The sequence below is a fragment of the Papio anubis genome, chromosome 9 (assembly GCF_008728515.1).
Source record: "Papio anubis isolate 15944 chromosome 9, Panubis1.0, whole genome shotgun sequence".
Taxonomy (NCBI): Eukaryota; Metazoa; Chordata; class Mammalia; order Primates; family Cercopithecidae; genus Papio; species Papio anubis.
The window spans coordinates 61,626,672-61,639,964 of NC_044984.1; the positions used below are offsets into that span (position 1 = coordinate 61,626,672).

The following is a 13,293-nucleotide window of genomic DNA, read 5'->3' on the forward strand; positions in this document are numbered from 1 at the left end:
CCCATGTCCAAGAAAAAAAAAATTGACCACAAAATTGACTGCAATTAATATGTAACCCAATTAAGCCTAAAATGATACCAGGGCCTTCACCAAATCAAACAACAATTAACAATAAAGCCATTAAAACAAACCGTGCCTCCTCACACCCTCTTCCTCTCCTACATTCCAAACCCCTCTCTTCCTAAAAACCTCTATATTCCCTCCACAAAAGGAAGAGTGGAAATTTTAAAAAATTTCACTCATTCTTCCCCTTGCTAATACGAGTAGTAAAGTCTTGCTCTCTTTCTGTCACTTCTCATTATTATTTTGACTCCTTTCTATAAACAAATTGCCGAACTCTTTTGCCAGTTACACGTCCAGTTGTTACACTTCCATAGTGCAGATGGAAAATGAGAGGTTACTCTTTGATGTCAGCCCTCCAAGTTGGGGTATGAGGGGCACAGGAACCCTGAGGTCCAGACTAGCTAAGTGGTGGGACTAGCTGATGATCCATTGTCCTCTGATGAAGCCCACATTCTGGAAATGGAAGTCCTTGAAAACCTCTTCAATCCACTGCAGGCATTTGCCTTCTCTGACGGCATCTATATCTCCTCACCAAGGATCTGAAGACACAAGTTGCAGAGTCTGGTAGACTGAATACAACTTGGGCAAAACAAGAAGCATCTTCCATTCAAGTCCCTGCTGTTTGTCAGTCATGGGGTCTACCAGGCTGGAAATCACCCACACTGCCTCCCATTCAGTGCCTGGATCCATGATGTATTTAAGCACCAACCTCATGGCATGTGTTCCTGCAAGGTGGCACTGACCCCACAGTGATCAGCCCCTCTCTTGCACTCTCTCTTTGCTATTTCATGGCACTCATGTTGAGGCTTTGTTTTCACTTCACACTGAGCACCTTGGTTCATTCAGGTTCCCTGGGGCTCTGACCATGCACCATCATAATATCTACTGAGAATCTCCACCAAACTTTCACACAGAAACCAAATGACATCCTGATGAGAAAAGAATGGACTACAAACGGCCTGAAACAATCTGTTCTTGAAGTCTTTTGAGGATTGCCAAGGTAAACGGTGTCCTTACTGAAAGTTCTCCGGCTGCAAATCAACTCCATATTCTTTAGATCCATCAGAAACAGGAAAACATTGAAATCAAGGGAATAACCCCCTACAACATATCTCGCTGCCAACACTTCCCTTACCACCCTATTTTCTCCAGGATGTTATCTGACACATGTAGAGTGTTTGTGGGTTTTTTGTTTTTAGATGGAATTTCGCTTTTGTTGCCCAGGCTGGAGTGCAATGGTGCAATCTGGCTCACTACAACCTCTGCCTCCCAGGTTTAAGTGATTCTCCTGCCTCAGCCTCCTGAGTAGCTGGGATTACAGGTGGGCGCCACCATGCCCAGCTAATTTTTTATATTTTTAAGTAGAGATGGGGTTTCACCATGTTGGCCAAGCTGATCTCGAACTCCTGACCTCAGGTGATCCACCCGCCTTGGCCTCCCAAAGTACTAGGATTACAGGCATGAGCCACCACGCCTGGCCTGTTTCTGGCTTTGTCTTTGCCTATGACAAGTTCTTTCTGGTTTAGCTGATAGTATTTCCCCCAAATTCAGAATACATAAGAAATCACTGGGAATTTACATCTGATTACCATATATTCATCCTCTCATATTACAAGGCTCAAAGTTACAAGGAGAAATAGTATGTGATTGCGATGTTGGTGTTTCATTAATATTTTCTTAAAGTTGTTTTCTGAGGAAGTAGCCAGAATAATAATTCTCTCAAATTCAAAAAACTGTTGGCACAATTTGAAGTCAGTCATCATTTCTAACCAACGTATACTCTTTTTGCTGCCAAGATAGCTTGACAATTTTAATATCTGCATGATGGCCTATATGATAATCCCAGCAGCATTCTGGGGATAAGATCTTAGAGGGTACGTTGAGGAAAAAATACTTGTTTAGGTGGCTTTCATCATGCCACTCTGCTTCAATGTCATTTGTCCTGGAGGATTCCCTTAAAGCACTCCTGGGTGATGTTGAGAACTTGAATGGGTGTTCCACCAAAAATCGCTGCGTGACAATAAAAATCCCCCTGGCCGAATGGAATGTATGCCACCGACTCCTTCCGTCTCTCATAAGTATTCTCCTCAGGATGTTTCCCCTACCACCAGGCCTGTAGCTGAGCCACTGACTGGCCCAGGGTCTCCACCCCAAAATTGTCTTCGAACACCTGGTCCACATCCATGCAGAAAAGGAAGTCCAACTTCCTGTTGGATGTGGGCCAACATGTACTCCCTGATGGTCTTCATGCCCATCATGTTGATGACTTGCTACCTCTTCTCAGGCTTGATCTCAAACACTCTGAAGAAACACAGAGGACCCAGCTCTATCAACGGCATCCTGGAGATATTATCGGCCATGATGTAAAATATGACTTTGTGGCTGACCATAAAGTACCCATCAGCAGATGTTATGAACTCCTTCAAGTAATACTCTACATATCTTCCGACAGCAAAAACCGTCAAACCCACAGTAATTTTCTGTTTGGCATAAGAATTTTCTGGGATGGTTCTGTTCTAAGTGCCTTCCCACATAACCGGCGTATTCCAACTGGTCACGGTCAGCACCTCTGGGCGATTGTATGGATTAAACCAGTCCCATAGCTGAAGCTCTTTTTTTGTCATCTTCTTTTCTTTGTTCTTTCTCTTTTTCTTCGTCTATGTCTTCTTCTTCCCCTGCTTGAGGATTGTGGGTCCCATTGTTGGAGCAGCTTGGAAACCACCGGCCCTTCTGACCGCCGCTGTCAACAACTTCTGGGTGTTTTAAGTGATACATCCACAAGAGAGAGCCTTCTTGGGTGTTGATTTCCAAACCACAACAATCACAGTTGAGACAACCAGCATGGGAGGAATTACATTTCCTTTGACATTCACTATTTTCTCTTTATCATCTGCTTCTTTCAGCCCAGAGTAAAGGGCAAAACAACAAAGTTCTACTGAGCTCCCTTCTGCAGAAGGAAGGATTCAAGGAAGGGAAGATACCGTGTTCCAACTCTTGACTGGCAGAACCCGGGCACCGCCAAAGGCCGGCGCGTGGCGAGGGACCATAAGCAAGACTGTGCCTCCCTCCCCACCCAGGTGGCCCCTTAGCCGTGTCCGCCCCAGCCCGGCAAGGCATGCCGTGGAAACGCATCGGCTTTGACATTCAACTCAGAATTTTATTTCAGAAATTACCAACTAGTTGAATAAATATAGCTCTATTATTCCCTTTAACTCATTTACAACAAATGTAGAAATTGAGCACAGGCCACATGTACTTGGCAGAAGGCTGTTTTAAAAATGAACATCAAACTTATTTTCTGCCAAGACTCTCCTCCCCATCATCCATCCACTCAGCATTAGGTTCAGAAAAAACTACCTACAGAACAGTGGTTTTCAAATTATGTTTCATGGTCATGGTATTCTCATTTCTTGAGATTATACAGGTACAACTTTAAATTCTATGCTCAAATGTGTCAAGCAGCTGCATACTACATATTCCTCTTACACGCTGCCATATTAAATGTTCTGTGGGTCAGGCGCTGTGGCTGTAATCCCAGCACTTTGGGAGGCCGAGGCGGGTTGATCACTTGAGGTCAGAAGTTTGAGATCGGCCTGGCCAACATGGTGAAACCCCTTTTCTACTAAAAATACAAAAATTAGCCAGGTGAGGGGGCGCACCTGTAATCCCAGCTACACAGGAGGCTGAGACAGGGAAATCACTTGAACCTGGGAGGTGAAGGTTGCAGTGAGCTGAGATTGCACCACTGCACACTCCAGCCTGGGTGACAGAGTAAGACTATGTCTCAAAAAAAAAAAAGAAAGAAAAAAGTTCGGAGACATGGTACTATTAAGAAAACTGTTTCCTGCACTTTTTCTCTTAACCACAACCCTCCTCAGCAACAACACCCCCCTTCCCCAGCCAACACATAACCCAAGACCCAAAGAGTATTTGCTTCTACTATCAATGGAACTAGTGTTCCTAGGGTTCACAACTTGGGAAATCCTACAGCAGAGCTTCCTTGTAATAATAGGGTGGAAGAATGGAAAGCCATATAAAGCCCTGGAGGGTGTTTTTTTCCCCTAAGAATTTTGATGTTTTCTTTATTTCACGCCATATCAGAATTGCTTTAGTGAAAATTTAGAGGGTTTTAATTCCATTTGCTTTTATTTCACATTCCTAGTCTCTAGTAGGAGTGACCTTTATCCAGTTACTTACCCTCTTTGTGCCTCTCATACTTAAAATGTGAAAAACACCAATCTCATAGGGCTGTTCTGAGGATTGAGTTAATACAATGCCTGACTCATAAATAAGTGCTCGGCAGGGCATGGTGGCTCACTCCTGTAATCCCAGCACTTTGGAAGGCTGAGGTGGGCAGATCACCTGAGGTCAGGAATTCAAGACTAGCCTGGCCAACATGGTGAAATCCTGCCGTCTCTATTAGAAATAAAAAAAATTAGTCAGGTGTGGTGGCAGGCACCTGCAATCCCAGCTACTTGGGAGGCTGAGGCATGAGAATTACTTGAAGATGGGAGGCAGAGGTTGCAGTGAGCGGAGATTGTGCCACTGAACTCCAGCCTGGGCAACAGAGTGAGACTCCCTCTCAAGGAAGAAAAAAAAAAAATGCTCATAAAGGCCGGCGCAGTGGCTCACGCCTGTAATCCCAGAACTTTGGGAGGCTGAGGTGGGTGGATCACTGAGGTCAGGAGTTCATGACCAGCCTGGACAACACAGCGAATCCCTGTCTCTACCAAACATACAAAAATTAGCCGGGCGTGCTGGCGCATGCCTGAAAACCCAGATACTCTCGAGGCTGTGGCAGGGAGAATCGCTTGAACCCAGGAAGCAGAGATTGCAGTGAGCCGAGATTGCGCCATTGCACTCCAGCCTGGGCTACAGAGCAAGACTCTGTCTCAAAAAACTAAATAAATTTTTAAAATGCTCATAATTATAACAATTATTATTATATACAAGACCTTCTGTCTTTGAAGGACTCAAAACTTTAGTAGAAGCAATTTCTACATTAGAACAGTGACAGAAAGGTCAGAAAGAAAAGCTTGGCCGGGCGCGGTGGCTCAAGCCTGTAATCCCAGCACTTTGGGAGGCCGAGGCAGGTGGATCACGAGGTCAGGAGATCGAGACCATCCTGGCTAACATGGTGAAACCCCGTCTCTACTAAAAATACAAAAAACTAGCCGGGCGTGGTGGCGGGCGCCTGTAGTCCCAGCTACTCGGAGGCTGAGGCGGGAGAATGGCGTGAACCCGGGAGGCGGAGCTTGCAGTGAGCCGAGATCGCGCCACTGCACTCCAGCCTGGGCGACAAAGCGAGACTCCGTCTCAAAAAAAAAAAAAAAAAAAGAAAAGCTTAGGGACAAATGAAGGCCACCAACTACCAAAACATTTGGTAGTTTATTCTGTAATAGTCAGTCACTGAATGTTTTCAGTAAGTAAGCAGCACTGTAAAAACAATGTTTTGGACAGCTCTGAAGTGGTTGTGTAGAATGACTTGGGAATAGGGACAAATAAAAGATTAAAATAATGTGACGATAGCTAATGTTTATGCTCTTCTGGACCTTCGTTAAGTATGTAAGACATATTAGTTATAAATATTATTATGTTCTAGGAAATGTGCTAGGCACCTTATATAGGATATTTTATTTAACTCTTTTTTTTTTTTTTTTTTTGAGACAGAGTTTCGCTCTTGCTGCCCAGGCTGGAGTGCAATGGCACAATCTTGGCTTACTGCAACCTCGGCCTCCCGGGTTCAAGAGATGCTCCTTGCCTTAGCCTCCCAAGTAGCTGGGATTACAGGTGCCTGCCACCATGCCCAACTAATTTTTGTATTTTTAGTAGAGACAGTTTCACCACATTTGGCTGGGCTGGGCGTGGTGGCTCATGCCTGTAATCCCAGCACTTTGTGAAGCCGAGGTGGGTGGATCACCTGAGGTTAGGAGTTATTTAACTCTTAAAACAACCCTGAGGTAATATCCTGATCATCATTTACCCATGAAGAAACTGAAGCTGAGAAAGATGAACATGAATTGCCTATGACACCAAGTAAGTGGCTGTAAACCCGACGTATATTTAAGGAATCTGACTTCAAATATTATAGTTCAGCTGGAAATTCAAAAGTGAAAGAATTTACACACAGAAAAAGACAAACCATGATTTGCTTTCTGAGTGGACACAGGCTAAAAGAAAGTATTATTGATAATACCAAATGACTGAGGCCTTGAGGTCCACACATACAAAAAAAAGACCTGCTTCTTTGTGTGTGTGTGTGTGTGTGTGTTTTACATTAAATATGGTGGAAAGGCTATTCAGAGCAAAAGGCAATTAATTGTGGCTGAAGCACTAAGGACAGTGCTTCATCACTTGATGAAAGATATATTAATCATGGCAGATGGGTAAAATAAAGAATATGGCATTACTGGGGAGAAAAAATATATTACATATATATTTATTATTATTATCATTTTAAAGACGTTGTCTCACTCTGTTGCCCAGGCTGGAGTGCGGTGGCACAATCTCGGCTCACTGCAACCTCTGCTTCCTGGGTTCGAGCAATTTTTCTGCCTCAGCTTCCTGAGTAGCTGGGACTACAGGCATGCGCCACCATGCCCAGCTAATTTTTGTATTTTTAGTAGAGATGGGGTTTCACCATATTGGCCAGGTTGGTCTCGAACTCCTGACCTCCTGATCTGCCCGCCTCAGCCTCCCAAAATGGTGGGGTTACAGGCATGAGCCACCACACCCGGCCTTTGTATTACATACATTTAAGTAAAAGGACACATGAGAGCAGATCAGAGGTATGTGTGAAATTTAGACACACATTATGAGGCTAAATCAAGTTTCATCTGTTTCATTAACTGCTATTGCCTGACTTTGAAGTACTCAGTAATAGTTGATGAATATAGAAAACAATGGTAAAGGTCAGGTAGATTTGATCAGATTTGAGGTATGTGCTAGTAGAGAGCTATTTCAAGGTTTGTTGTTGTTTTTAACAGGAGTGTCAAGTGAGATTGATTTTTCATCTCTTCACCAGGCTCTCTGTTCTTTTAGAAAGGCCTGTCAGCTGGCTCCACCCCTAACACTTTCAGGGATGTTGACCCTTACCTCGCAAAATTTGTGTTTAAAATCCCAAATATTAAGCAGATGAAAAACTTGGATAGTAAATACTTCGATAACTCCACGGATTTGTCTGTCTGACGGAACAATACACAGCTGCAGGTCTATCAAGGCTACAAAAGCTAACTACAGAGATAGTCTTTTAGCTATTTTGAAAACAGTAGGGCCTGACTACAGTCATCTGTCGCATACCCATTAGTCTTACTAAGGTCCTGTTGGCGTCAGAGAGGTGGCTCTACGATGACGGAGTGTTGTCTGGCCAGAGAAGTGGGGAGGCTCAGCTGCCTTGAGAGGTGCAAGGAGTAGCGCTAGGAAGTCGCTGCTAGGCCTCTGGCAAGAACACCAACTGACCCGCAATGCGCCTGGCCAAACTACGCAGCTTGCTCTACAAATACCGCATAACAGAAAAACCCTGTATTGGAGAAAATAAGAATCCGCGGCAGAAACGGCGTGCGCGGCGATCCAAAGGTTTTTATCTAGCACTGCTCCCCTTCAGACTACATATCCCAGCATTCAGTCCTTCCGGGGGGGCCAATGAGTAAGCTACAAGTTCCCGCAGCCAATCACATTATTAGCCAGTGTATCACCCGACTGAATTCTGGGATTTGTGGTTTTCACGTGGCAACATTACCCCATGGTGGTTAAGGCAATGCAGGCCACGCGTCTGATCCCAAACGAAAGCTCCCTGTTATAATTCTTATGTTGGTTCCGCAAGCTAACTCCTTAATTGTCGTTACTCCTAGGCTTTCTCTTTCTCAAAGCTCGTAATCTTTTTCTCTTAATGTCATTAAATAATCAAATTATTTTCAGATTACGGCCCACTTGCTCCACTCGTCTCCTGTCCTTTAACCGTTGCTTTAAAGTCTCGCGAGAACAGCCCCTTTTTTGTCGTTGTCATGCCTCTAAAAGGCGGGTCACGCGAAAACTGACATAGCCTTCAGCCAACCGAATTGTCTTTTAACTCTCGTCTTCATAGCGTGCGCGGGGAGGCCTCCGTGAACTCTGACCTTAGTTTTCCGTAGCGTCCCGCGTCTGCCGACCCCGCCCCCGGAGCGAAGGAGGCGGGCTTTGGCCTTTTGCCCTAGGGAGCGAGTGCGGAGCGAGTGGGAGCGAGACGGCCCTGAGTGGAAGTGTCTGGCTTCCCGTCCCGCCGCCCATGAGCTCGTTCTCCAGCGAACAGCGCCGTCGTTAGGCTGGCCCTGTAGCCTCGGCTTACCACGGGACAGGCCCACGCCTCGCCGGGGAGGGGGCAGCCCGTCGAGGCGCCTCCCTAGTCAGCGTCGGCGTCGCGCTGCGACCCTGGAAGCGGGAGCCGCCGCGAGCGAGAGGAGGAGCTCCAGTGGCGGCGGCGGCAGCGGGCAGCAGCTCCAGCAGCGCCAGCGGGCGGGATCGAGGCCGTCAACATGGCGAGCGCCTCGTACCACATTTCCAATTTGCTGGAAAAAATGACATCCAGCGACAAGGACTTTAGGTGAGGCCGAGATCCAACCCTCACCCCACCTCGGGGTTCTCGCTGCCGCGGCCCTGGCCGTCACGCAGGCCTTGCCCCACCCCTTCGGCCGTAGCCGGTAGCTTCGCTACCCCGAGGTCTCCAGCGCACCGGTCCGCTGGCCTCCCGATCCCTCCCGAGCCCCTTTCCTCTCCCCTCTTGCAACCCCATCCCCCCATTCTTTCTCCTAGGCAGTTGTCCGCCGCAGTCTCTAGGCCCCGTTTGCGTCTCTAAGTGCCCCCACATCCTTCCCTGCCCCACTGGGAGGCGATTCTCGCGTCTCAGGTAGCGCGAAGGGGCGAAACCACCCACCATTGTGGAGAAGGGAGTTGCTCTAGGCCGGGAGACCGGGCGCCTGGCCTACTCTCTTGCCATCCTGCGTCGCTAGGCCGCCCTGCTCGCTGGGGCCCAAGCTGCTGCCCACTCGGGGACCCGGCGGCCTTCTCTCTGCCCGCAGGTGCGCGTGGGCCTTGCTGCATTCGGGTGGAATGGTGAACTTTTGCGCTCTTGGCTGATATATACTTCTTTTTTTGGATTATTTCTTTTCGTGAAGGTGGGAAGAAGGGGGAGGGGAGCCAGGATGGAGGAAACTTCGCTCGTAGGGTTTTCCCGCCAGCATCACTGTCAGTTCCCCTTGTCAGGTAAAACCCGCTTAGGAACTCGGGGTTTCAGTCTCATGTCCTCATATCGAAAATCACTGCCAAAGGGATGGATTGCTGGATCTTGATCATAGCAGACGGATCTTCTTCAAAAGGAAGAGATGTTTAATACGGAGCTTGTGAATATGAAGCTTTATTACAGCAGTTCTGTTCAGGAGATCTGTACTGTTGGTTCCAAATTGTTGTAATATGCGTAGTCAAGATTTGTTATATTTTTACAGGTTATCTTTGTTTTTTGTTTTTTTTACTTGCACGCTACGGTGATTGTTGCATTCTTTCCCGCCTCCCATCTCTTCACAAATAAGTTCTCAATCTTAAAAAAAAAAAAAAAAAAGGTTGCTTATTTCCTTATACCTGTTTTGTTCTCTAATGCTTTAGTGGTTGTAATTTGGGTGCATTTTAAAGGAAAGAACAAATAGTCGTCAACTAAAATTGTGACTAAAGAGCTTGTTTGCTTGTTTCATATGAACAATATGTGTTAACACCTGAAAATGTGTCCAAACCGTGTGGACTGGGAAGAACGTTTAGGGTTTGTGAAAGGAGAGAGCCGTGAAAAAGTAGTAATTGTGTTTCTGATTAAATTGATGTACTGGCTTATTAAAATAGTCAATGACCACAAAACCATATATTACTTAAAAAAATATTTCTACTTAGGCAGCTTTTAAGTGTTGTATTTAAAGCTTAAAAATCAGTTTGCTAATGGTAAAAATTTTAGTATTGTAACTTTTTTGAGGTGACATAAGTTTGTTTTGTGTATTTTAGATTTGTGTAGTTCTAGCGCCAAAATTAAGAATCTTGGGGGAAATAAAAGTTTTGTGTTGTTTAACGGATTGGAATGCCTTTTGATTTTGGGGGCTTTGCTTGCTTTCAATTCAAGTAATGGATAAGGTGTGTCGTGTGATTTCCTCCCCATTGCTGTCAGTTTGGCTCATCTGTAAAGGTAGTACATTTTATTCTGATTGTGGTCAATTTCAGTCTGAAGATAGCACTTTGTAATAATACAATTTTGTTCAGCTAGTCAGACTTCTGTATGGGTATAAGTTTAGAAAGGCTAAATAAATTATGTGGTGATACCATACATGTGATTATTTTTGAGACGGAGTCTCGCTCTGTTGCCCACGCTGGAGTGCAGTGGCATGATCTCTGCTCACTGCAAGCTCCGCCTCCCGGGTTCACGCCATTCTTCTGCCTCAGCCTCCCGAGTAGCTGGGACTACAGGCGTCCACCACACCGGGCTAATTTTTTGTATTTTTAGCAGAGATGGGACTTCACCGTGTTAGCCAGAATGGTCTTGATCTCCTGACCTTGTGATCCACCCGCCTCGGCCTCCCTAAGTGCTAGGATTACAGGCGTGAGCCACCACGCCCAGCCTAAAGCTTGCTTTCTTAAATTTCCTGTGAAAGAAAGATAACATATACATATCAAGGTTTTTTTTTTTTAAACAAAGTTAAATGAAAGAATAATGCTCTGATACTAAATGACAGTCACTGCTGAATTTGATAAAGATTATGAATTTTGGTTGTACTGAATCAAAACATTGCCTGGAGGATTAGTGTAATATTGGTATATCCCTAATAGTTGGTGAATGCTAGGTAGGATATGTTTAGGACCAGTATGTGATTTCCAGTAATTTGACATCATTAAGATATTTTTATTAACTGTCTTCTAAAAAACATTTTTATAATGCGCTGTAGCCATCTGGTTAATAGGTCTTTGGAACTAAAGCACTTTATATGTTCAGTTTAAACAGACATTTAATAATTAGAGTTTGGAGTCAAGAATTTTGAAATTTTTCCTGCATATTTTTAGTATAGGCATTTATTTTAATTTGTTCTTTTTTTTAAAAATGATGCTTTGTTCTCATTAGAAGTTTATTTATTTTGGCTTAAATACCAAGAATTGTGGCTACATATTTTAAAATACCTAGCACTAGAAGGATCTTGAGGGCAAGGTTAATTAACATTATGAAATGACCAACATTTGCAAAGCACTCTGCCTGTACTAAGGACAAGAGAAGAAAACAGTGCCCCAACATGAAGAGCAAATTTTATTCTCCTCATGGTAGGATCCAAAGAGAATTTGACCTAATCACAAGATCTGGGTTCTAATCATGTGTGATTCTTTGTTATGAACTGTAAGATCTTGTGCAAGCTACTTAATTTGAGATTACATTTTCACTTCTGAGAGTCGTGGACATGACTAATTACAAAAGGTTGCTTATAGGTATAAAATTTCAGGTCTATGTAGATAATTATATAGTCCATTAATACAGAGAAGGTACAGGAATGAATGCAGGCTTAAAACTTTGGAAATGTCAGCATTTTAAAAGAATCTTTTTGTAGGACTTAATCGGCTCAATTTATTGAAAAATTGTATAATATTTGTTTTGTGTTTTAGTATTGTGCATTATTTAAAAATGGGATATTAAGACTTAGGAGAAATGGGGAAGCATTAGGATGAGAAATGCCGATGTTAGGAACTCTGATGCCATATGCAGAGTTGTTGTTGTTGTTTTTTTTTTTTTTTTTTTTTTGAGACGGAGGCAGAGTGTTTGTCGCCAGACCTGGAGTGCAGTGGCGCCATCTCAGCTCACTCCAACCTCCGCCTCCCAGGTTCAAGCGACTCCCCTGCCTCAGCCTCCCAAGTAACTGGGATTTACAGGCACCCACCACCACGCCTGGCTAATTTTTTTTATTTTAGTCGAGATGGGGTTTCACCATGTTGGCCAAGATGGTCTCGATCTTCTGACCTTGTGATCCGCCTGCCTTGGCCTCCCAAAGTGCTAGGATTACAGGCAAGAGCCACCGTGCTCGCCCATGCAGGTTTTTTTTTTTTTTTAAACCCTTAAAAAAAAAAAAGAAGAAGACTAGGAGCTGTTTTATAAAAAAAGGAGGAGGCATTTGTGTGTCTTAATTACTAGGATATTGCCTGTTACATACTAGCCTCGGTTTAGTGAAAAGTTATTAATGAATGCTGATTCAAATAAAACCTTCAGAAGAAAAATGAAGAAACATTCCTTGGGACAGTACCTTAGAACAGTGCTTCTCATCACTTCCTCCCTAAAAAAAAAAACACTTCTGGAGTGTACTGAGACTTTTATACCAGTGTATATAGTTATTTTAAGGACCTCTAGGGATGCATGTTCTATAAAGGAATAAAGAGTAAACGTTATAATTTAACCAATAGATAGGGGATTCGGTAGATACCAGAGCGAAAGCTTTAATGTGGATGAGCCATGTGACACTCCATTTGTGAATATTAATATTAAATATTCGGTGGGTTGAGGTAATTAAGTTTTCTTTTTCTTTTTTTTTTTAGAGATAGGGTCTCGCTCTGTCACCCACACTGGAGTGCAGTGAGTGGCACCATCTCAGCTCACTACAGCCTCAACCTCCTGGGCTCAAGCAATCTTCCCACCTCAGCCCCCAGAGTAGCTGGGACTACAGGTGTGCACCACCACACTCGGCTAATTTTTTTTTTATAGAGACAGGCGTCACCATGTTTCCCAGGCTGGTCTCAGTTCCGGCAGTCTGCCCACCTTGGCCTCCCAAAGTGCTGGGATTACAGGCTTGAGCCACTGTGCCCAGCCAGTTCTTTTATTTTCATATGCTTCAACCACCAGTTGATTTAAAATATTCCAAAGACTCAGAACTAAAGAAAATATCATTGTCTTTCTATGTATAATAGTTAATATAAATGCTTACTGTGAGCTTGATTTTTATTTATCCTTACAACTTTAGTAAAAGAGGATAACAACAATCTCATTTACAGTTGAAGAAACTGAGATTTGGAGAGATGAAGTACTTGTTTAAGGTCAGTTAGATAGTAGGTCTGGGATTTATAGGATCTCTTTACCCCCAAAGCATGAACTCTTAACTACCCAGCTATGTCACTTCTCCAGGGTTTAGACTAGGAGATATTAAGATTCAAGCCTTAAATTTCATTTCCCTCTAAAATTAGGGTTATAAAATATTT

At 44.0% G+C, this 13,293-nt stretch overlaps 1 protein-coding gene and 1 pseudogene across 1 annotated transcript in view; one reads left to right on the forward strand and one right to left on the reverse strand.

Annotated features, from left to right (window-relative positions):
* Positions 1-1,452: 1,452 nt before the first annotated feature.
* On the reverse strand, positions 1,453-3,026 carry LOC101009562 (annotated as a pseudogene).
* A 5,144-nt stretch (positions 3,027-8,170) lies between these two features.
* CAND1 (cullin associated and neddylation dissociated 1) overlaps positions 8,171-13,293 on the forward strand; it is a 46,821-nt gene continuing 41,698 nt past the window's right edge. Inside the window, exon 1 of the mRNA XM_021922576.2 lies at positions 8,171-8,641. Within this exon, the coding sequence (XP_021778268.2) occupies positions 8,574-8,641 (68 nt within the window). The 5' untranslated portion in view covers positions 8,171-8,573. The remainder of the gene's footprint in view (positions 8,642-13,293) is intronic.